General features: G+C 44.9%; 1 protein-coding gene across 2 annotated transcripts; it reads right to left on the reverse strand.

Moving 5' to 3' along the window:
• Positions 1–6,945: 6,945 nt before the first annotated feature.
• On the reverse strand, positions 6,946–24,429 carry LOC109896300 (importin-8-like). 2 transcript variants are annotated; one of them, XM_031831835.1, is made up of 25 exons: positions 24,268–24,429; positions 23,229–23,310; positions 22,775–22,931; positions 22,357–22,515; positions 21,983–22,139; positions 21,763–21,852; positions 21,558–21,652; positions 21,343–21,427; positions 21,044–21,178; positions 20,492–20,591; positions 20,234–20,310; positions 19,975–20,091; positions 19,789–19,878; positions 18,957–19,122; positions 18,686–18,846; positions 17,835–17,960; positions 16,935–17,010; positions 16,372–16,497; positions 16,130–16,227; positions 15,946–16,041; positions 15,496–15,716; positions 14,981–15,183; positions 13,987–14,211; positions 13,776–13,905; positions 6,946–13,479 (listed from the first exon to the last, which is right to left on the reverse strand). In XM_031831835.1, coding segments are annotated over exons 1-25 (3,057 nt in total). In that variant the 5' UTR covers positions 24,352–24,429; the 3' UTR covers positions 6,946–13,478. The 2 variants fall into 2 exon arrangements, with proteins under 2 accessions (XP_031687695.1, XP_031687696.1); XM_031831836.1 differs by having other exon boundaries at positions 12,758–13,479; positions 16,944–17,010; positions 24,268–24,398.
• Between the last annotated feature and the right edge of the window lie 1,409 nt (positions 24,430–25,838).

The following is a 25,838-nucleotide window of genomic DNA, read 5'->3' on the forward strand; positions in this document are numbered from 1 at the left end:
GGGTTGGCGCCCCCCCTTGGGTTGTGCCGTGGCGGAGATCTTTGTGGGCTATACTCGGCCGTGTCTCAGGATGGTAAGTTGATGGTTGAAGATAACCCTCTAGTGGTGTGGGGGCTGTGCTTTGGCAAAGTGGGTGGGGTTATATCCTGCCTGTTTGGCCCTGTCCGGGGGTATCATCAGATGGGGCCACAGTGTCTCCTGACCCCTCCTGCCTCAGCCTCCAGTATTTATGCTGCAGTAGTTTGTGTCGGGGGGCTTGGGTCAGTTTGTTATATCTGGAGTACTTCTCCTGTCTTATCCCGTGTCCTGTGTGAATTTAAGTATGCTCTCTCTAATTCTCTCTTTCTCTCTTTCTTTCTCTCTCTCGGAGGACTTGAGCCCTAGGACCATGCCTCAGGACTACCTGGCATGATGACTCCTTGCTGTCCCCAGTCCACCTGGCCGTGCTGCTTCTCCAGTTTCAACTGTTCTGCCTGCGGCTATGGAACCCTGACCTGTTCACTGTGATTACTATTATTTGACCATGCTGGTCATTAATGAACATTTGAACATCTTTGCCATGTTCTGTTATAATCTCCATCCGGCACAGCCAGAAGAGGACTGGCCACCCCTCATGGCCTGATTCCTCTCTAGGTTTTTACCTAGGTTTTGACCTTTCTAGGGAGATTTTCCTAGCCACCGTGCTTCTACACCTGCATTGCTTGCTGCTTGGGGTTTTAGGCTGGGTTTCTTTACAGCACTTTGATATATCAGCTGATGTAAGAAGGGCTTTATAAATACATTTGATTTTGATTTTGTAGATGAAGGGGAGACAGATAAAAAGAAAAACGATTTTCAAGCCGAGACAATTGAGACATGGATTGCGTACACTTTAAAAAGAAAAGATTCATGGAGTATCCTTTAGGGGTTCTTCAAATGGAAACTGTCAGGGAACCCCTATAAGTTCTTTGAAGAACCATTAAGGGTTCTTCAAAGAATCCCTTTCAATGGATCCTCAAATAACCTTTTGAAGAACCTTTTGGGGAACATTGAACTACACTCTAAAAATAAAAGGTTCCTGTAGTATCATTTAGGGGTTCTTCAAATTGAAACTGTGGGGGAACCCTTATAAGTTCTTCAAAGAACCCCTCTTAATAGATCCTCAAAGAACCTTTTGGGGTTAATATCTGAACTATCCCCCTCACCTATTATTATTAATAATAATAATAATAATATGCACAACAATAACACAATAGTTTAGTTGTCAGTGTTTATTATGATTTTAGTGGCAAACAGAATAAAACATGTAAATACGAGGTAAACTCCCATCAGAGCCCCAAGTCCAATGGGTATATCCTCTGGCCTGTTAATGTGTTGATGTTCTCTGTATCCATAGCCAGAATGATTTTGCAGTGCATGGTCATTGAACAGTTTTCCTGTTATATTCATCAGAGGTGTAGGGAGGGTGAAGTCTGTGAATCCCAAAAAAGAGTAAATATACAGATGTTTAACAAAACATGCACATGACAGTATTCATACCTTGTTTTTTGTGGTAAAATACTGTTTTGATGATGGTTTTCATTCACATATCTTGTCCATAATGTAGAGGCCTATGGGATATTCATTGAAGAGGCAAGGGAGGATGGTACATGTTATCTCCATAACATACCAATAGACATACCTTTGTATGCCTCATCGCCTGTATACCTGCAGACACAGAAGTGAGCAGTTCAGTCTTCTGCACCCAATACAGCTAGCCTTCAACATATTCTCATAGCCTGTATATTCCTACCTCAGTTGATTGATATCCATTGGATTGTGTCCATTTTCTGTTTTAGAAATATTTGCACAAATTTGAAAATACAATATCAATTTAGATCATACAAGGGACAAACCTTACCTTAAATCGAGGGCATCTTTATATTTTTCATTTAAGTGTCTGCACCTGCTGTCCTTTCAAATCCAAATGTTTCAGTTGGGCAGTTAGGTTCCTGCAAGAACCTCCAACAACTAAGGAGGTTCCTCAATTAACCCCTCCTCCTATGGGGTTCGTGCAGGAACCTAACTGCCCAACTGTTAGTGCCAAGAACCCTAAGGTTCTTCAAATAACGTTGAGGATTATAGAACCCTTGTTGAACACCTCATTTTTAGAGTGTATATGTGCCATTCAGAGGGGAATGGGCAAGACAAAATATTTAAGTGCCTTTGAACGGGGTATGGTAGTAGGTGCCAGGCACATCGGTTTGTGTGTGTCAAGAATTGCAAAACCGCTGGGTTTTTCATGCTCAACAGTTTCCTGTGTGTATCAAGAATGGTCCACCACCCAATAGACATCCAGCCAACTTGACACAACTGTGGGAAGCATTGGAGTCAACATGGGCCAGCATCCCTAATGAGGAACACTTTTGACACCTTGTAGTCCATGCCCCGATGAATTGAAGCTGTTCTGAGGACAAAAGGGGGGCAACTCAATATTAGGAAGATGTTCCTAATGTTTTGTAAGCTCAGTATAGACACTGGTAATAAGCATGTTTACTAGAGAGATAACCATAAATCAATAAACTATGATGATGGTTACGATGTGGGATATTGACCTGACCATAGCAGGTTATGATGAGTATAAGATTTAATATTCATCCACTTCCTTGTAGGCTACTGTACTAGGCCTACTGAAAATCAATGAATTGAAAAAACATCCACTAGGTCAGTATGTTAAATCTACACTTTCCAAAAACACCATACATAAAAAAATGATCTTTCAAAGCATCACTTTAATCATTTCTAAATAGGCTGGTGTTGAGTTTGCCCTCAGCAGGTAAATGCAGGTATAGTGCCAGCCTGGTCGGTGGGAACGGCCGTTGTGTTGTATGATGATCATCCATCCAGCGGGCCCTGCTACAGGCACACCAGCTGGCCACTGCAACCCCACACCACTCCTGCTGCTGTCCTCCACAGAAACCTGTACAGTCAAGACGGCTAGTAATGAAGGGCTACATTCATATGCAGAAGGTAAAGGTGAAGGGATCGTCCAGTCCCAGTTCAGAAACAGCGGCTACTCTCAGACAGCTCAGAACCAGTGTCAAAACCATCCCTGCTGGCGCAATATGACTAATGGAGACAATTGCATACAGGTGCTTGACTTCCAAATGATGTAGCACTTAAAAATAGAGGTGTGTGTGTGTGTGTGTGTGTGTATGTCCGAATATGTCCGTCCAGTTAACCATAGTCGTCCCTCTTGTGGTTTAAACTACTCATTGTCATTCCTGTCCTGTCCTGCCTGGCCAAACACCAGCCGACCACCAGTGTCCATGCCAATGACCCTCTCCATAAAGTTGCATTGGCAAGGCAGCATCATCACCTGTTGATGAAGAGGAAGGGTTATACTTCTACAATGGCCTATTTTTTTTTACCACCATCTGTTGGGAGGGAAATATGCCAACACAATCACATCCAGTATGAATTTGTTTGGGTTTGGTGTTTAATAATGCTAACAGTGCTTTAGGATGAATCCAACTCACACAGACCGATTATATATATGAGAAACACAGATGAGGATGGACCCACACACACACACTTCCCTTAAATATCCAGTGTTCTCACTTACATTAACATATCTGTCAGTTCCTGTCTGACGCCTGAGACGACTTTAGCTCTCAGACAAATGAAGGGTAGAGAATTAGGTCTCTTTGTGCCCTGTGGGGATGGTGGGCACAGAGTTTGTGTGTGTGTGTCAGTTTGTGTGTGTCTGTCAGTGCAGGGCAGTGGTGTGTATGTAGCCTACTCTATGTGTGTGAGGCTGTGAGCAAATCCAGCGCCACAACCTTGACAGACTGAGCCAAGGGTAGGATGTTTTTTTCTCTGTCTCTGTTTTAGAGGCTTCAGGACAGGACAGAGCTGAAAACACAACTGCACTGAAGGTCAAGCACAGATGGACCAGACTAAATCATTTCTTATTCAAGCAGTGTGGAGGACATCCATATAGCTGCTTCCCATAATCCATCAGGTTAGCCATTCTGATCAAATGCATATACACACACAGTGGCGATTTTAGCATGTAAATCTCTGTGGGGCAAAAGAATAAAAGAATGTGGGATGCATGCCAGCAAAGCCACTACACAATACTAAACAATGCATTAATTGCAATATAACGGTGAGAAACGGTACCCACAAACTGTTAGGGCCTACATAAAGCTGTCCCAACAGCAGTCCCAACACCTTACCACTGCTACATCTGGCAATCAGCGGAGCCTTGCCTGGCAACGAAACTGTTCATTCAGCCTCGTTTACTGCCTTTACAAAAAACATAGCTGATATGGCTGACTTGCTTAAACAAATGTGGTTTCTACTGACAATTGAGATGTACAAACTATGGCATAAGGGGACGACGAGCAGACAAGAGGCAATCCATCAGTTTGAATAAGACATCAATGAGCAAGCTAGGACGGACAATATAGTAGTCAATATAACTATTTGTTCAGCACTTTTGAAATGTACAGCGACAGAATTCAGAACATGGTCCATTCTTACAGTGTTCTCCCTGTACACCAAATCAGAACTGTAGGATAAATAAAGGGGGCATATAAGCAGACAATGAAAGCTCTTACAATATTCAATGATTACATTTCTCAAAAACAGGTTATAGGCTACATGTGCATCACCAAGTCAGAATAGTAGGTGAAATTAACCTCTTGAACCTCTGGGGGCAGTATTTCATTTTTGGATGAAAAACATTCCTGTTTTAAACAAGATATTTTGTCACAAAAAGATGCTAGACTAGGCATATAATTGACAGCTTTGGAAAGAAAACACTCTGACGTTTCCAAAACTGCAAAGAGATTGTCTGTGAGTGCCACAGAACTAATGCTACAGGCGAAACCAAGAAGAAATTTCATACAGGAAGTGAGCCAGATTTGAGGCGCTGTGTTCCAATGTCTCCTTATATGGCTGTGAATGCGCAAGGAGAGAGCCTACACTTTCTGTCGTTTCCCCAAGGTGTTTGCAGCATTGTGACGTATTTGTAGGCATATCATTGGAAAATTGACCATAAGAGACTACATTTACCAGGTGTCCGCTCGGTGTCTTCCGTCGAAACTATTGCGTAATCTCCAGGTGCGCGCATTTTTCCATTTTGAACAGAGGAGAAACCAAACTGCCACGAGTGACTTATCATCGAATAGATATGTGAAGAACACCTTGAGGATTGATTCTAATCAACGTTTGCCATGTTTCTGTCGATATTATGGAGTTAATTTTGAAAAAAGTTTGCGTTGTAAATGACTGAATTTTCGGGGGGTTTTCTTAGCCAAACGTGATGAACAAAACGGAGCGATTTCTCCTACACAAATAATCTTTTTGGAAAAACTGAACATTTGCTAACTGAGAGTCTCCTCATTGAAAATATCCGAAGTTCTTCAAAGGTAAATGATTTTATTTGAATGCTTTTCTTGTTTTTGTGAAAATGTTACCTGCTGAATGCTAGGCTTAATGCTATGCTAGCTATCAATACTCTTACACAAATGCTTGTGTAGCTATGGTTATGGCTATGGCTCCCGGATACGGGATTGCTCGTCGCAACAGGTTAAGAGGGGTAAATAGACCAAATTATTATGGTGAGGCACATGGGCTACTAACAGCTTACTACACAACATACACTTAGTACCACTTTCTTAGTTACAGTATACATATTTCCCTGGCATATTACATAATTTATGCAGCAGCATACAATACATTTTTGACTCACCTTGCTGTGCTGTGCTCACTTGAACAGGAAGGTGGTATGGCGGTCCTTTGTGGGCAAATGTTGTCATCAAAGTCTGGCATTCTCTGGATTTATGGTGCTTTCAAGACAACTGGGAACTTGAAGAAAAAAAACAAGGTTGAATCATGAAGACGTCAGTGATCTTCAGGTCGTAGCTCTAAAAAGAGGCCAGAGTTCTGGATTTACAATTCCGAGTTGGATGACCGTTCAAAACGTATTTTCCCAGTCGGAGCTTCCCAGTTGTCTTGAACTCATTGAAGTTGTTTTGAGTGCGGCACAAATCATGCTTCATTAGCAGCATGGCCAATGTTGAATGTTTATAATTTTAAGCTTGGAAAAGAGAACTTTAATCCCAGACTTGGGACCACATAGGCACTCCAATGAATAGAAGGGTAGAGATTGCTTTGCAACGCTTGCAGTTAGCCACGGTCACAGATTCCTTCCAAACCACTCATTGTTGAATTTGCGATTTTCAACTGGTTGCGCATTGTTTATGTCCAATGGCCGATGAGCACCGATACGTATTATCTATAATTTCTCGTCATTATTTATCTTAATATGACAAGGATTAAAAAGGATTTGCCTGCAGATTGTCGACTTGATTCATGATGATGACTGCTAGCTAAGATTTAGAAAGTATGATGTTGACATGATCAGTCCAATCAAAGCTACTGTAGATTCTTTGTGATTTGATGTCATTTTATCTGTGGCCAATGACCTACTAATGTAACTCTATGGCAGCACCCAAGGGGCTTGAATTTTGTCCCCATGAGTAACACAACACTGAGCCAATCACAGCACAACTGGAGAACATTACCAACACCTACGCTCCATATTTTCCACTGGCCACTCCCACCACAGAAAGCACTGAGCTAGGCTGAAACACCTGCATTTTGGAGCTGCATTTCTCAAGAAAGCAACCTAGAGACTATGTTTTTATGCAGCTTTATTAACTCAATAATGAGGAGTTTGTTACTAACACTCATTCACTGCAGCAGAGTGTGTGTAGCAGTCCCTGGATGTGGCAAGTCAGCAGCTACGTCGGTGGCGGTGAGAGCAACACAGACTGACAACTGTGACTGCCTACAAGACACTCACGCAACACTGCACCGCGCTAAATTACACAAACACACACAAAAGTGTTTCCACTCGTGATGAAAACACATAGGCTATGTGCTTTAAATCAAATCATGTGCCGAACACAAGTGTAGACTTTGCCGTGAAAGCGCATTTTTAATAGGGTATGAATAACATGTTTGACAAATACACTTCAGTTGCCCTTTCTACTACTTCGAGAATAGCTTTCTGTCACTACAGCTAGTGGGGGGTACTAGGGAGGGGGCTCTGATGGCACAGTAGGGGGTTGGCAAAGGGTACACTGGGGCACACTGATCACTGAACCATGTACACACCGCCAGGAAACAAACTGGCGTGCAACACCTGCAGACAACCACCTCCTGTGCCCTGAGTCCAGCATGACAGGACCTGGGGAGGAGGAGGGGGTGGGGCGTGCCTACTGGGAAAGACATGCTAAAGGGCAAAACAACTAAGTTGTCAAGTACTCCTTCCCTTACTCTCCTTCCTCCCCCTCTCTTGCTCTCTAGTCATTGCCAGAGGGTTGTGCGGTGACAGGATATCCTATCAGGGATGGGACAACTTTGATGGTGGTGGGGGGCCACAACAAATCTGAACTCATGAGAGCCACAGTTGCTCGCGGGGTGTAGAGAATGTTCGTTTTAGAGAAACTGCTGCAATCCTACACATTTTTGCCATGGGACAGAAGATTTAGCAATTTTAACTCATTTCATGCAATTCTGCTCATTTTGCCATTGGGCAGATAGGAAAACAGGCTGTTTTACAGCTAATTTCCTGCAAGGGTACACATTTTGCCATAGGGTGTAGAGATGTTTTGTGTCGAAATTGCACCTTGTATATTCTAACTTGCAACAGTTGAGACCCAACAGGAGTTTCTAAAAAATATTTTATTTTAAATGTGGTGGGGCCCGTGGGCCGCCAGTTGTCCATCCCTGACTTATAAAATGCATATGATACTGTTGCTGTATTCACATCATCATGAAGGCTGTTCCGGGCCATTTCTTCACCCAGCAGCTGGCGTCTAGCCGGCTACACGGATCAAGGTCGTCTTCTCGACCATTTGTTTCACCCATTAGCCGCTCGCTATTCACCTGGGTATAAGTATCCATTTTGCGCACCAATGTTCGCTCTAAACTTAGCCACGAGACTGCCGCGCTGAAATGTTTTCTTTGTATTCGTCTCGTGCAGTTGAGGGTAGGTGTACCCGATTCATCTGCCCTCTGCGCCGGGTAAGCGAACTGTTGCTATTTTCAATAATTGCATGTACGTTTGTTCAGAAGGTACAAACTCCGAGGGCCCAGAGAGCATATCAAGTGCACTGTAGGTTTACCGCTGGCCAATCGAATGGCTCAGATGACGGTGTCTGCCGCAATGAAGTAGGCACAAAACATATATACAGAAAAGTTGATACTGTGAGATTTCAAAACGTTTAAAAACCATGACTAGAGAGAGACTGTCAACGAATACAGCAAAGAGCTGCTGTTTTTATGAATGAGTATATGTTTACGTTTCTACTCAGCACTGTCAACTGTATTCAGCGCTACAACAAGCAGTGCACCAGTAATGAAGGAGTAGGAACGTATTTATTAATAGACTTATTATTATTAGTGGTTTGGGTCTTTTTTTAATATCAAGGAATATTTCACTTTCTCTGTTCATAGGAGTAACTAAATGAATTTGTGCACGAGGCAGAAATAATGCCGTGTGCGACTGGAGTTGTCGTCAGCTGGAAGACATTGTCCCTTTTTGGTCAGTGTCAGTGGAGGAGAGAGAGAGGAGGGATGCTCCTCACTCAGCTGTGCCGCACAAGTAATACAACAATGGATCTATTACCAGTGTGATCATATAGCCTACCTAATAAAAAGAAAAAATACTATTATTTTAAACAATGTCCGGAAGAACAATGCACTGGCAGGGCAATTCAAGCAAAGCCAATATGCAGTGATAATGTATTGGGCTTATAGCTTTCTGCACAAACCTCTGCTACAGTACTGATTTTAATTGGTTAATGTTGCATAGGCGTACGTTTTTTTAAGTCATGTTTAAAAAAAAATTAAGCGGTAGATCTCGGCTTGCATTTTGATCTTGACTCAGAAAAGGTTGCTGACCACTGTTCTACAGTTTTCCCTGTTAACACTATTGACTCAACATTAGCCACTTTCAATGCAACATACTGAAACAAAACAAACTATGCGAGAGATTTTGCTTGTAGGCAGAACGCATCGGAGTAGGATTCTATTGCATTGAGAGCGACACTGCTGTATGGTGCAGCATAAACAATCAGAGTTGCAGTAGGCCTATATGCAAATAGACTATTGCCATATATGGATCTGTGCCATTTACTTTGAACTGGAATGTGTTTACAGCATGAGCAGTCATGAGTAGATGAACTTGTGAGATCAAAGCAAGAGCTGCATGTACATTTTGTTCATATCCTCTGATAGTTAGTGAATTATTAGCCCAGTTATAGATTATTTATAGTCAGCAATAGGGGAGTGATTGCTTCCTACAAGAGCACAAAACGTGTACATTTCTAGACACCTTTGAAAAGCCAGTCAGTTAAAGAGCTTTTGTTTTGGTCTTAAATGGGCAGTGTTGTATTTTGAGACAGGTTTGAATAATCTAAGTAGCCAATAGGCAGAGTGTAGCATAATTCATCTGATTCTCTGTAGTAATGGTAGGAGAATAATAATGCATTTGATTTTGTAAAGTGGTTACTTGCATCAAACAACACAGCAGCATTTTCAATCACCTTGTCTGAACAACAAGTGATTAAAACAGGTTAATGTCAAGCCCTGCATGTTTTTTTCCAAAAGTCTCATGGAATGTAGGCCGACATTGAACACCACACATAGGCTGCTACTGTCGGCTGAATGATATAACATTTTAACATGGAAATAGCTGTTCTGGGATGCATTTTCTCCATAGTTTTTTATGCCAGTCCTCTCTGGTAGGCCAACATTATGATCAAGTAGCCTATTTGGCCACTGTTAAAACTGTAACTTAAAGAGGGTACAGCCTCAGTGTTCACAGTAAACGCCCTGGAAGTTGTACAGGACTTTCAATGTTTGCGTTCAGCAGACCTGAAATTTGCTCAGTGACGGGAAAAAAATGGAGGGAACATTGCTGCACACCATATATTCACCTCACCATTCTGGGACCAGGAGAAAATCAAACATCTGCTCTCTGTGGTCTCTCCGACTATAAAGAATGAAACGGTTTTACCTCATTCATTTGCTTGTTTTATCCCCCATTGGAATGGTGCATCTGTGAGTGTTCAAGGTGGCTTTCTGTGCGCTAATTGCATTCAGAATGCATGGTGCACTCACCAACTGCCGCACCGCTCAGCAGGGCTAGGCAGGCCTAGATTCCTGTGGGCGACGGAGCGTGTCGACCACAATAGCCTTTATCCATCGGTAATGATACGGTGACATGTTCGAGGCGAGTGTAGGCCTCTCTCTTTCTACAATAGCGTTTGATTTCATTACCTTAGGCTTATAGGTCGGTGGCTGATTGCCACTAAATGAGCCTGCCTGGCAGTTATGCCCCCGCCAGGCCCATCGCAGCACGAGGTGGTATTCAATCTCACAGGTGTACTTGAGGATGAGTAGCTCATTAGAAGGAGAGGTGATTATAATACTACTACTCAGGTATGAAGAGCTTTGGGATGGAACCATCTCATATATGTCCTCTGGAAATAAAGTTCTTTAGTGTGTGGAACGCTCTCGGAGGTTGCCTTATTCCTCTGAACGGGAAAGTTGACAGTGAATCACAGACCAGCCCAACTGGAGACCCGCTCTCTTTAAAAAACCCTTCGGGATTCAAGTGGAAGGGGCACAAGGGTGGGAGAGTGGCGCATGATTCATGATATGCAATCAGACTCCCTCATTACCAAAGCAAATGCAATTAACTGGAGTGTGAGAAGGGGTTGCAAAGTAGCCAAGACCCCCATTAGGAATCAAATATCCCATTACTAATGCAGCGGTGGAGGGGGAGTAGTCAGCCGGAATGGGGCTTGAACCAGTGACCTTGTATTGTTACAATGCGAGGCAGCACACTTCAACCTGTGCCATAGAAGTCCACTCCTCTTAGCAGAGGCCAGTTTAATAGGGAGGCTACACTGCTTGTGGATGCTCCCTAAACTTGAGACCAGCATCTGGGAAACTTGAGAACTGTTTAAAATATATATATATAAATATAAAAATTCCACTACAGTCCTCACCATCCGTGGCGGAGTCTGGGGACCTCTGACTCACACAGGGCCGATAGAGACACAGTCAGCACTGTCAGTCTGCATCTCTGTCTCAGCTTCACTGGCGGATGGAGATGGTCCCTGTGTGCCCTGGACACACACGCACACAGGAGAGTTGTCTGTGTGAGTGTGTTTTTGGGTGGCTATAAAAGGGCAGGAAACTACCACATGACACAAAATTCACTTCACCTGAACTTTGCCTACCCACATCCATCCATCCATCCATCCATCCATGTAAGTGATTCTGACAGAGGCACACACTGCAGAGACCACAGGCAGTTAGCTGCCCCAGAGAACAAACACACATCACAGTACTCCACTCAATAGTTAGCTGGAGACTTCCGCTACCTTTTTAACTGTGAGCTGAAGTTATTCGGTTGCTGAACTGCAGTGAGGTCTCTCTCTTTGACTCTGCCCTTGTTTGCCCTTCTCATACTCTGCTTTAGTGAGACTATACTATCAGATCTGATTAGCTTTGCCCAGCACACCACGGTCTATGGCCATCATCATTACCTCCACTCTGCTCCCCAGGGGGAAAGAGGCCACCAGGCAGACTGGAAGAGAGGCACCCTGACTGGGACACAGGGGCCAGAGAATCCCCTGCATTATTACCAGGGCAGTAGACTAGAGTTAACTCCGTCTCTCTCTCACAGATTAGTGTAACAGCATCCTAGCATGGCCTGGAAGTGTCAGGTATACGCAACATCACCTACATTAAACAATCATACCGACCAATAGAAATGAAGAGAGAGGGAGGGTGTTTGTTGGAGAACATAATTCACTGTGGTGCTTAAGTGCAGAGGCAGATTGCAACAGAACATTTTCTGTAGAGAAACAACTCCAGACACTAGTCAACAACATATAACACACACCCTATGTTGGTTTCACTGCCCGCAGAGTTCGACAGCTCTTCAACGCTTGGCTGCTCCTTACTGTCCTGCACACACACAGTCTTCAGTAGAAACTGCAGTGGGCTAGAACATACAAACTGCAGCCGAACACACACAGAATACTAACACAGGGAGAGAGAGAGAGAGAGAGAGAGAGAGAGAGAGAGAGAGAGAGAGAGAGGGAGAGCAAGAACGCCGTTGCCGCACCAAAACCCATCCAAGCGTCCCATCTGAAACATCAGGATCTGACTACCAATCCTGCAAGCAGAGCCCTCTGACTCCACTAGAGAATCAAATACTGACTATAAAATGCAGAAAGAAGCCCTGTGGTATTTGGACATCTCAAACATTCCAGAGGAAACTCCTTTCACAGTTGGCTCCTCTTTCTGGACAGCTGGGGACATGAGAAAAATAACTGCCGGGCATAGAGAGATTCCCAGCTGTGATTTGAATTTGATACCCAAGTCCAGATAGTTGGTAGACTGGTGAAAGCCAGATTCCACCATGTTATGCCCTCTGTCTTGTGTCAGAACCATGGAGGATGGGAGGAATCCATTTTGAAGTATCTGAACATGGGCCCTGAGAGAAGCCTGTAAATGATGTTATGAAAACATATTTACTCCTGCTGATACTGTTCACCTACATGTTAGGAAGAGACGTACAAAAACATGCAGGAAGAGACGTACAAAGACGGAACGTTTCAGCTACCGCGATATCCTCTATGTGAAATCAATATAAAATCTTTACCACACACACACACACACACACACACACACACACGGCTAGATGTTACATGAACGTTTATGATTTTCTTAAGTTAAATTAAAACAGTTATATAAAACAAAGACAAACAAACACTCTCCTCCCAGCATCTTGCCCCCTATTACAATTCATCAGTGTGAAAGGAACCCCCCCGTGGGTTAAAGGTCACTGACCCCTAACCCTTCACCCCAACATGCCTGTCTGTCCGTCCATTAGCACCACAGCTTTGGTTCAGACTAACTGACACATGGTTCTGATTGATGCCATGGCAACCAAGGACATCTGCCCAGTCCTCTCGAGACCAAACAAAAGTCAGGCTATAGAGAAACAGAGATTTTGTGTACAATACTTACATTCACACAGTTACAGAATCACAGACCCAAAGACTGTACTGCACTAGAAGATGAATTCGCTGGTCAGTGATACAGAGCAGGACATCAATCTCACACACTCTCTCTCTCACTCTCTCTCTCTCTCTCTCTCTGGGGTGGGTGTGGTCCAATTACGGTCTGAGATGTGAACCGTAAAGTGTGTAGTGTAAAGTCCTGGTGTTATGGTCTCTGGTGGGTCTCCACAGAGTTCAGTTACGGTTCTAAATGGCCCGGTCTTGGTGGGATCAGTAAAGTCTAGATAGATCTGGTCTGAAACAGTTCTTGTTGTGTTTTAAATCCACTTCAGATCAGGCCAGAACTCTGCTGCTACTCCTCCTTCCATCCAGGCCTCCAGCCATGTCTCTTACAGCTCTGAAACAACATGACACAGTGTTAGGACTCAACGTACTGGAAAATACAGCATGCTTGTCAAAATACATGTTTAAATCAACAACCTTTTACTGTTGTTGTATTTTACACCCTGCATCCTTATTCTTCAGCCTCACCATCTCCCAACCCATTGGCCCTTGGCCTCCTGTCCTCTCTCTCCTGCCCATTGGCGCTCTCCCCTCTTTCCCAATTAGCCCTCGCCCCCCCCCCATCCTCTCTCCCCATTCGCCCCCTGTCCTCTCTCCCCATTGGTCCCCCGTACCGCTCTTCTGCCTCACCATTGGCCCTTGGCAGCGGTGCTCCTCCTCTGCTGGGACAGGCTGTAGATCTCCTGCAGCTGTTTCTTCTGGTCATCACTGAGGGGCGTGGTCAGAGACTGGTACCAAGGCTGGTCAGTGTTCTGGACCCCTATAGTACACACGGGATAGAGTTTAGATGCCTCTGTGTGTGTGTGTGTGTGTGTGTGTGTGTAGATGTGTAACCACTTACGGAGTAGGGCAGCGGTGAAGAACTGGTACTCGTCCTCTCCATTGTCATAGTCCAGAGGCGTGTTGTACTCCTCCAGGGGTGTCCTCTCCAGCCCTTCTTCATCCCAGTAGTCTTCATCATCCTCCTCCTCCTCATCGTCCTCGTGGCCTACGCGTGTGCTAGTCTGCTGTTGCATCATGGCGTTACAGTTCTCATTCACCTCGTCCTCATCACTAGGGATCTCCTCTGTGGACGCAACACACACGCAGACAGACAAACAGAATGAATAGAAAAAGATGACCCGTTGACCTTTTTGTAAGGCACAATTATTCTTAATGCCATTTTAAATATGCCAAATTACAGTAACAGCTGCTTAGCTAACATACATAACAATTTACTTCATCCTAACCTCCCCTGTACCCTGCTGTTCCCAATAACACTCCTATATTCCCAGAAGGTAAATTAATTCAAATGAAGCGAATATGGAGACTAAATGTGACAGAAGAACACTCAAAGTCATTCCCGTTGAGCTAGTCTCATCTACTACCTTTGTGTCTGACTGCACAACAACACTACAACCCCCAGAAGCACTCTGAATATTCTGGAACTCCAGGTTCATCACACTTGACTGAGGAATGCCAGCACAGCTGCCCTGCGGCATGTAGGGAAATGTAGTGCAACTAATATGACCTGAAGGCAGAGAGAGAAGTCAAGCAAGAGAAAGAGAGAGAGGTCCATAGGTGTTGAAACCTGGCCATTGATGTGTAAAGCAACACACATGAACAGCTGAGGACTGATTCCCACCACATCCATAGCTAGTGTTAGTAGTGTCTTAATCTCCTACCATTGACATTATCCCTGGCCCTACCCAATGGCTTCCCAGAAGCGGGTTTGATTCAACAGTATTAGCATCTCTCCTTTCCTTTTCTCTCCTCCTCTCTTGCCTGCTCTCTCCATTCCCCTCTCATTTGTTCTGTCTCCTCTCCTCCTCTGTCGCCCGTTTTCCTCCTCTCACCGTTCTGGTCTTCCTCCGGTACCCCAGGACAGGCCAGAAGATCTGGCTTGTTGAGGCGGGAGGAGTAAAGGTGTTTGAGCCCCAGGAAGAGGAGCAGGACACTGGGGACAATCTGAGCCGCTATCCCGTCTACCACCACTGGCCTGGAGGGTAGCTCCATCAGAACACTCAGTCCGATGATACACATCTTACGGTCATGGAGCCTGGGAGAGAGAGGAGTGGAGGGAGGGAGAGAGAGAATGAACTACAGGTAGGTGGTGAATTAATCATGTACAGTGTACTGTAGTAGGTATAAGTATTGCATGTCCCTTATGTTTTTACACTGCTATAGGAAGAACACAGTGTGACTCAGTGATAACTAACAATATAGTTGATGAAGTGGACCGTATACAGTATGGGTCTAGTAGTATTTAGGGACCATGGTTTAGGGCACGTTGTTTATCCACGGTGCACTTTATAGTGGGTAGTGTATAGGGCGTAGGATGTAGGGCGTATGGCTTAGTTTATACACTTACCCCAGGAAGAACTCAGTGTCATTCATCCACTGGTTGATGAAGTGAGCGGTGATGGGCTGTGGGGTGTGGGGGAAGTGCATGTTGTCCAGCGTGTGGATGAGCAGGGCTGGGTTGTAGTAGAGAGCAGCGATGGCCACCTGCAGACACATGGTCCTCAGCTCACTGGACTTCACACCTCTGGTTAGCCGCTCCAACACAGCCTCCACAAACAACGGGATACACTGGAGGAAGGGGGGAGAGAGTGAGAGAGAGAGAGAGCAAACAAGAGATACAACTGTGCCAAATCACATGCGGGTGAGAGAGAAGAATCAATTCAATATTGATAGCAATCATCCCTCCCAACGGGAGATTGAGGGTATGAAAAGGAAAGACCGTGCAAACTGATTTGGGCTGAACTGGGACCACTTCTACCCTTTAATACTACCCAGAAGCCTTCGCGGTCCCTCTCACCTGGTCGATGCCCCTCCCCCGACACTGGAGGACGATGACCTCTAGCAGCTTAGCAGCGTGACACTCTGCATCCTCACCTGCATCACTGGTCAGCACCTACAGCACAGGAGTCAAAGGTCAACATGGGACACTTCATCAAACTCTACCTGAACACACACACACACACACATATGCTCACGCTCACCTTTTTGCACATGTTGTATATGACCTCTAAATATTTGGGGTTGGACAGGAGCATGTCTGTATCCACGGTAACGTAGTTGTGCAAAAGAGGCATCATATCTGAAAGCGAACAGACCGTGATCATCAGCATGTTTGGCCAGTATCACCATCATGCTATTCGACATCACATTCACTGTGATATTCAATGTTCACCAAGACAGGTGTGTAAGCCCAATATTCTCACTCAGTGACTCAGTACTCTACCCGTGAAGTAGTCAAAGCAGTCGTGCTGGAAGACCTCGTAGAGAACCGCCAGTAGCTGCCACATCTGAGGGGAGATGGTCTGGCAGGTCAGCCCAAACCCCAGGGACAGAATCTCCTCGTAGAACTCTGGAGGGGAGAGAGAAGAGGAGGAAACAGATCATCGAATTGATGTTTCCCTTTGAGAGATAAACAATCTTCCACAGTGACCCCCCCCCCCACACTCTTCTTGAAGGAAACTAACATTATACAAGTTATCACATAACACATTCATTAACATAGAGCTGTATTTTCACCCTACACACACACACACACACACACACACACACACACTGCTTGGTTATCTGGGATTTGGGAAGCACAAGGGGACATTCTTTTGATAATTAGACCGTGCTCATTGTGCGACGTATATTAAATGGACAAGGTGTTATACAAGACGGGGGGGGGGGGGGGGGGGGGGGGTAGCTCAATGGAACTCAAAGGTCACACAGAAGAATAGACACACACAGCAAACAAATGAGTATGTGTGTACACACAAAAACAGACAGTGACGTGAGCACACACACCTGCCATACCTATGATGGGCTTCTGCAGCACCAGGCCTATCACCTGTAAACAGATGCCCTCCAACTGCTGAGTGATCTGAGAGAGAGGGAGATGGAGAGAGGGGAAGAGAGAGAACACGATAGCGAAAGAACGAGAGGCAGTCAAGAGGGTGAGAGAGGAAAGATACAGGCAGAAAGAGAAAGAGGGATATCAAAAGGTCAAAGATCTATTGATCCCAGACTAACATCGGTCTGACATAGGGAGGGCACAATTACCGTATAACCAACTGTTATGGATAAAATAACAGTCATAAGCGGAAAATGTGGAACGAACAGCTGACTGAAGACAGAGTGGCAGGGCAATCGTACGGTTGAGTGTTTCTGCGGTAACATGGACTCATAACAACGTTATGAAATGTACATTGTTCATTCAAATGATGTTAACTGGTGTGGCTCATGTATTTCTGTAATGTCAGTGGAGTTTAATCAATAAATCACAGCACATATTGATGGGTACACTTCCTGTTTGTACTTCTATGGGTGCACTCGCAATGGCCGCCAGTCCACCCATCACACCATCATTGACTTGAATGGGGACGCCCGTTCTATTCATTCTATTTCTATGGCGGCACATGTGGTCAGGAGCGGAGAGGGAAAACGGTTATTATGGAGAGCACAGTCATTTGGCTGGCCAATTACTGTCATCCAAAATTCCATGACCGTCACAGCCCTAGTCTGACATACAGGATGTTCAATAACACTGTGTGTTCACACAAAGCAGGGGAGAGGGAGCAAATCAATCACCAATCATCACACATTCAACTGGAGCTTCAGAGGACTCGATTTGGAATAGGGTGAGCGCGTGTGTGTGTGTGTGGGTGTGTACATCTGTAGAATGCGTGAGTATACAGTCTGTCTCACCTCCTTGTGGTCCTCCATAACAGTGAGTATGGTGTCTATGGTGCTGAGGATCCCCAGAGCCATCACCGTCTTGTCTTCACTCTCCTCATACTCTTCACTCTGTAGCACCTTGGTGAAGATCTCAGCCTGGAGACACACATATGCAGGGGGTGTTAAGGCTTTCGCATTTTTCGGTTTGGCTGTGCTCGCTTAAAAAGACCTTCGCTTGAAAAACGAGGGGGGGGGGCAACAATAGTACTGTTTGTCCATCTTGAGACGCCGTAGCCAAAATAGTCTGAATTCAACAAAAAAAATGTCATGCCTAGGAGATCTTAGTCATGCAATTTTACATCTAACTAAGATGTTTGGTGCAGTATTTCTTCGCTGCCGAATTCGGCTTGCTCGAGAGAAAAGTGTTCACGAACAGCCAAAAAACAACCCTAGCCGAAGACCAATCAAACAAAAACGTCACAAAATGTTGTCACAATATATGCACAAACTGTTTCAGATAGGAAGCATGCGGGCGCCTTTACACACACACACACATACACACAGAGACATACACGCAGAGACAGACACAGAGAAACAGACACGCAGAGACAGACACAGAGAGACAGACAGACACACACAGAGAGACAGACAGACACACAGAGAGACAGACACAGAGAGACAGAGACACAGAGCGACAGACAGACAGGCACACACAGAGAGACAGACAGACACAGAGCGAGGTTAGATGCACTCTTACATCTCACTCTTTATGTAGAATCATACTGGTGAAGATAGTATACATACAAAGACTCTTTCTCACACACACACACAGAGATCCTGTTAAACAGTAGAGCATGCCAGTGGAGGCGTAGGGGGCGTACCAGGTTCTGGGTCATGTCGACGGCGATGACAGCCACTTCCTGGTTGTACTCGCAGATCATCTTCTGAATGACATTAGTGAGGTCATCGTTCTCCGTCTCCTTGATGACGTGGAGAAGCTCCTGCATGACAGGCCGGATGTAGGGCCTGATGTAGACCTTAGCTAAAGAGAGGGAGAGAGGGTTCAGAGTGTGTGTGTGTGTCTGTGCTAGCGACGCTTGTGCATTTGTGTATGCATGTGTGCATGTCTGTGCGTGTGTATGAACCCCAGACCTTGCTCCTGGTTGCTGACCAGTGTCTGCAAGGCGATAGCAGCCTCCACCTTGACGGGCATCTCCTTGTCTGCTACCAGGCCCTGTTTGACCAGCTCCACCGCATTCCTCAGGACCAACTCGTTATGGAAACGCAGCGGGCTGAACGAATGCAGCACCCAGCACGACTGAAGACAAACACAGGGTCACAATCACTGATCTATATTCCACGCGGATGGGCATCGCTATCAGTGTGGAGTCGATCCACATTATGTACAAATCAGCACTGTCCACTTCCAGTCACCAAAATGTGCAGTGGTGCTTCCCAACACGATCACCAGCCTGAAGAGGGCCAGTAAGTAAAATAGCAGGGGTGAGGAGGGTAAAGAAATGCAGAAAGCTGAAGGGGGATGTTTAATCCATATACAACAGGACTGAGGGACCATTCTGACTCAAGTGGATGGACTGTATGGAATGTAGCACCCAACAGGACTGGAGGTATAAAGAGGGAAGGAGACATTTTAAAGATCGAAGAACTGCTCACACACACTTCTATTTGTTTTATTTTACCTTCATTTAACTAGGCAAGTCAGTTAAGAACAAATTCTTATTTTCAATGACGGCCTAGGAACAGTGGGATAACTGCCTTGTTCAGGGGCAGAAGGACAGATTTTTACCTTGTCAGCTCAGAGATTCGATCTTGCAACCTTTCGGTTACTAGTCCAACGCTCTAACCACTAGGCTACCTGCCGCCCTACATGTTCTTACACACCCATTCTCAGCTCCATGAGAAGGGTTGGGTTAGAGGGGCCCTGGAGTGAAAGCGCGTGCGTGCGTGCGTGCGTGTGTCTCACCCTGGCCCGGAGGTATCCCAGAGGGGAGTTGAGTAGAGGGAAAACGTAATTCTGTAACATCAGCTCCATCTGCTCCCTGTACACCCTCTTCTACAGGACGACAACAGGAAGAGAGGACTCAGTCACAGAGAGACTAAACAGGCATAAAACAAGAGGGGAAAGTACAGAGACACACACACTGCTGACCTTCAGTAGGAGTTCGGCTAGTGAGCCGATGACATGCAGCGCCCCATCCTTCCTGCGGGGGTCAGCAGAGGGCTCCATCATGATCTGGTGGCAGAACTCCATCATCTGGGGAAGAACCTGGGAGGGGAGGGGGGGGGGGGGGCAGAGCAGTGATGCAAGTCATATCAGAAGACTCAGTTAAGGAAAGGAAATGAGGAAAGTAACCTACTTAGGACTGTTGGGTAGTTTTTGTTTGGTTCTAGTGTGGTTCTCCACTCACCTCCTTCCTCTTGCGGGCTGCTTTACACAGGAGGCTCTGGGCGGCGGTGGCAGGGAGGGCATGGTCATCATACACATCTGGAACAGAGAATGAAACCCAGCCAAGATCACAATTAACCTTATCTCTATTCTGTGGAAGCCATACATTTTCAACCTAACATGTCATTATGTATAAAGGTAGAAAATGTATACTGACCATACAATGTCCCATTACCTCCAAAACGACTAACTGATTGAGTTATAGAATGTGTGTACTCACTGAATTTCATGCGGATGTACTCGTATGGATCCTCCTGCCACAGTTTCTCATCCTCGTCTTTGTAACACATTAGAGGGAAGATCACCTCTTGGCTGATGGTCTGTGGAACGCACAGTACACACACACACACACACACACACACACACACACACACACACACACACACACACACACACACACACACACACACACACACACACACACACACACACACACACACACACAGGTTAACTACTAAAAGTGGAATTGTAACATTGTTTTCAGAAGCATAGCAGTATTCTGATTAGCTCAATTACTAAGTATATAACACAGCAGATATAAATGCTGACATAAAGATTAGACAAATTTAACTTTGATCATCACCTGCCACATACTGTAACTCAATCCAAAATTGTAATGTCACAACCTTATAACAGACCCACCACCGGTATAACAAGGTGTAATTTCACACATAATCCCACATTTGTGATGGAAGAGACCTAAATATAAATCAAATCCATGATTATCAGCGTGTCACAGAGATACAGGTGTAGTGGTGTCTGTCTGACCCGCCTGCATGTGTGGCTTCATGTGTTTCCAGGTGAGGGAGTGAGACAGGCCCTGGTTCAGGTAGTTAAGAGACTTCTGGAGGACGTGAGGCGTGACATACTGCTTCTGTCGGTGTTGGTCCAGCACCTTCAACAGGACCTGAAGGAGACCACCCAGAGACGAGGTCACACCAGATCGTACGGGGTCAGACTAAACAGAAGACTACTGCTGCTCACACACACACACACAATTGGTAGATGTGGACTAACAGACATCTATACATTCAAGCGGGATGTCATATTTAGAATGTTACAGACTCTTACCTGTTGGATCCCTACAGCGTACGTCTTCAAGAAAAAGTCTGCAAACTCAAAGTACTCCTTTGTCACATTGCCTGGGCTTCCGTACCTGCCACACAAATATAGAACAACATGGTTAGACTGAAAAAAAGGCTACGATCCACAAACACACAAACATCTTCACATCAACATACATCCAAATTCATCAACACACAAATACATCTCCCGTGTCCCCTCACCTCTCGAACAGTCTGGTGATGATGTGTAGGGCCCACTTCTTACTCTTCCACCACACCAAGTCAGGACGGTCATCCTCATCCACTTCCAACGTCTCCTAGCAACCACACACACACAACAGAGGTTCGCCACTCCCTTTCAATAAAAAAAAGTAGGTTGAAGAATTCGCAGAAGGCTGGCAGGTCTACACAATAAAGAAGGACATACTGGGGGGACATCTCTGTCCATAACAGCTCTGAGGAGCTCCATCCACTGGGTAATGACTGTGTTATTAATCAGCTGGAGAGGCAGGGAGTACTGTAGGAGCAGAATAGAGAGACACTGGTATTAGTATCACACACAATTGCACACGCATGCCACATGCAGTCAGTCACAGACACTTGAGCACGCACAGTCAGTCAGTCACACACACAGTCTCTTCTCTCACCTGTACGAGTGCGTGGAAGATCTTGAGGATCTGTTTCTGTATGAGGACAGAGAAGATGGTGCCGTCAGGCAGTAGCTGGGTGACGAGCTGCTGTATACGGGGCAGGAAGATCTGCATGGCTGCTAGCAGCGGATCCCTCTCCTCCGCCTTCTTATACCTGACACACACACACACATGATATCGTCGACAACAGGCTGGGTGCAATGACTGAAAAATGTAAATGAAATAATAATTTATATCACTCAGCTTATACACCAGAACTACTAAACTAGGACTGAAAATGGTGGCTCAAAACACCGCATCGTTACGACTTGATCACTGGTGAGAGTGACGGGTCCTCAGGTGGGACAAACAGCACCGGTTGGTTGACTCACTCGTAGGTCTTGACAAGCTGGTAGAGGGCCAGCAGGCTGCCGTACCAGCTGCCACTGTTCTGAGACTGCAGATACAGGCCGATCTTATCCACTATGGCCGTCCAGCGCCCAGGGAAGTCATGCTTTATGATGGCTCGCAAACACACTGTCAACTGGGCCCTGGGAGAGAGAATACACACACATACATCAGCATTGTATTCTTTCTATAACATGCCATCACTAAACGATCCTCCCATCCCTCTTCATTGGGCACTTGTAGTCACAGATGATCTATACGGTCAAGTGACCCGGTTTCAAAGACTCTAGGTAGATCAGAGCAGAGGACCGGAGCAGGGCACCACCTGCCCTGAGTATCAGGCTAAGAGGTAAGGGTTAGTGGGTTAAGGGAGGTAAAGGAGATTAGGACAGCAGGACCCACCGGATGGACTCGGGACACTGGATGATGGCCTCCACGATGTGGTCTCTGATCTGCGTGCGGTCGTTCTCGTGGATGTTGAAGGGGAACACCACCTCCCCTAGAGAGGGCTCGCGGTCCTGCCAGTACTGGCTCACCATGTTCTTTAGGTAGATGGCCGCTGGCAAACAGAGATCACTCAGACTGGCAAGACTGACACAATTCTACCTTACAATTCATTCATGTGCCAGTTTCCCGGACACAGATTAAGCTTAGTCCTGGACTAAAAAGCATGCTTGAAGAAGAACCTTCATTGAAAGTGATCTTTTGCCCAGGACTAGGCTTAATCTGTGTCCTGGACACCAGCCCAAATGAAGGCTATTATCAGAGTTGTTTATAGCTGTTGCATTGGTCCAGTGATGTTTTAAAAACAGCCAGATGCAAGTCTTTATGTCATGTTCTGAGGCAAGGTTCTCACCTGCTTGTCGAACAGGGAACTCCACCTGTTCAGACACAATGATCTGGAGCAGAGTGGGGGCGAAGTTGATGATCTTGTACGACTGGAACACACAAAATAAGACACTGCTTTAAAATGAGCTCAACCCAAATCGGACCACATAAAGTTAAGCACCTGACTTCTTCAGGTGTCAGCGTCACATCTACAGCGCACAGTGAGCACAGTGGTCAAAACAATTATATGATGACAGAGCAGAGTGTAAGGAGGTGGACTCCCAGGTTGTTTGTTGATGTCAATACTAACTGAAGAACAAGGAAAACGCAGAGCAGGTGAAGCATGCAGCCTATTCCCTCCTCTCACACTCACATCAATCTTGCCAGACCAGTTATCAGATTTAAGGTTGTAAAAAAGAGCCAGGGTCTGTCAAAGTTATAACCAGCAAACAACAATAAAATAATGAGGGATATTTTGAACCGAATTCTCTCTTTACCTCGCTCTTTCTTTATCTCCCTCCTCTCCCTGTCAGTGTTCTGTCTCCAGCAAATGCTCCTAATTTCACTTGGTTGAATCACTGACTGACAGGCATTTCATACAGACACACCAATCATTTGTCCCGGTTAGAATTCACCGGTCAAATCCAATGAACCATAGAAAATGTAAACTTTTACTATCGCTGGCTGAAATTGCTGCAATTGTTACAATGTTTCAACTCGCGCGCGACGTCTACAATTCCAATCCAATCGGACACTTGCTAGTTACATTGTTTCACGAATAGCTCCATCTCCGGACTGCTGCACAGTGGGCGCGCTCTCCCTCACAATTCTATTGTTCTCCGGTGCAACAGTTTGTGTTGCAAGTTACATTACATATCAATCTACTGTTTCGTGTCCTACACAATAAAGAGATAGATGCAAACATAAGTTATAGAAGGACTAATCATTGATCCCGAAACACGGCCTTATTGCGATCCCAAATCATAAACACGGACAACCCTTTCTGGAAATGGGTTCATGCTGACCAGATAACAAAAACAACAAAGTTATTTTGGGCATCCACCCACCTGATTGAGTTCGTTTTCAGCCGCTATCCGGAGGTTGGGATCTATCGTCCCTTTCAGGGCTTGAATTATCCGATTGGGATCCATAATGTCAAATCCAGGTCTAATCGAGTGGTAATTTCTATGTTTCACAATCACATATATGAACTGCTTCAGATTCGGCAAAGCGTTATGGTGCTGCCCTAGCCCTGCCCCATTTTACCGGCAATCAGCAGGCGGTGGACGCAAAGCAATGTAAATAGTGGCGATTTACGGTAGCCCCTATTTCTTCTTCTCTCTGTATAAACAGTACAGAGATTAGTCTTTACTGCCACCTTAAGAACTGGAGTGGTCATGACTGAAAATATCCCTTCAGTCAATCATTTGTGGTAACCTTAGATTTGACGTGATGTTTCTTAACCAGAGGCGTAGGCAAGGGTGGGCCCACTGGGGAGCCAGGCCCACCAAATCAGATTGAGCAACAACAAGAAAACTGCTCTTTTACTTGTCAGTGTTTCAAACAGGCCATTAGTCTTTTTACATAAACATGCAAACACCATCACATATAATTCATAGCAAGCTGTGCACTGAGTTAGTCCGATTGGATGAAATAACAGAACAGATTAACACACGGGATGGGTTGCCAAAAAGAGCCAACTGAAAGACACACCCCCAATAACGGTTTATGGCAGTGGGTCTCCTTGTCCATATACTGCTTTCAAGGTAAGGACACAAACATTTTATAATTTGGGTAAATCCTGCTTACTCTTCAGGAGGGGTTGCCCACCCCTGATCTGTGTTTCCCAATTGCTGGGTATTTGAAAATGTTCTTGTTATAACAATGAATTTCTCTAAATCACCAAACCTTCAAGAGAAATCTAATGAATATCAATATTCAGGTTTATGCCTACTGGTTAAAGATCCTTGCCATCATCTTACTCTAGAAAATGTGTTTGAGTTGCCTAGCATGTCCACAATATTAAAATGTCAAATTATATTTGATTCCTGCAGCATTTCATATCCAATGCTTATTTGTAGGACTTGTTCAAAACTGCCCATGAATGGCTACAAAAATATACTGAACAAAAATATAAATGCAACATGTAGTGTTGGTCCTATGTTTCATGAGCTGAAATAAGATTGCAGAAATGTTCCATATGCAGAAAAAGCTTATTTCTCTCCAATTTTGTGCACAAATTTGTTTGTCCACCAGAGCTTTTGCCAGAGAATTGAATGTTAATTTAAATTCTATTCAATTCAAGGACTTTATTGGTATGGGAAACATATGTTAACATTGATAAAGCAAGTGAAGTAGATAAAACAAAAGTGAAATAAACAATCAAATGAACAGTTAACATTACACTTACAGAAGTTTCAAAATAATAAAGACATTTCAAATGTTGTAACAATGTGTAAGTACAAAAGGGAAAATAAATAAACAAATATGGGTTGTATTTACAATGGTGTTTGTTATTCACTGGTTGCCCTTTTCTTGTTGCAACAGGTCACAAATCTTGCTGCAGTGATGGCACACTGTGGTATTACACCCAGTAGATATTGGAGTTTATCAAAATTGGGTTTGTTTTCAAATTCTT

This window comes from Oncorhynchus kisutch, linkage group LG9, assembly GCF_002021735.2.
Source record: "Oncorhynchus kisutch isolate 150728-3 linkage group LG9, Okis_V2, whole genome shotgun sequence".
In the NCBI taxonomy this organism is placed as follows: domain Eukaryota; kingdom Metazoa; phylum Chordata; class Actinopteri; order Salmoniformes; family Salmonidae; genus Oncorhynchus; species Oncorhynchus kisutch.

What these genes read in the sequence shown, in the direction of transcription:
- LOC109896300 (XM_031831835.1), bottom strand. Translation starts at nt 24,351, where the DNA reads ATGGATCCCAATCGGATAATTCAAGCCCTGAAAGGGACGATAGATCCC. An exon ending in TGGGATACCTCCGGGCCAGG is followed by an intron (nt 19,123 to 19,788) that starts GTGAGACACACG and finishes GTTTGTCTTCAG; the next exon opens with TCGTGCTGGGTGCTGCATTC. An exon ending in GCCCATCATAGGTATGGCAG is followed by an intron (nt 16,498 to 16,934) that starts GTGTGTGTGCTC and finishes TCTCCCCTCCAG; the next exon opens with AGTTCTACGAGGAGATTCTG.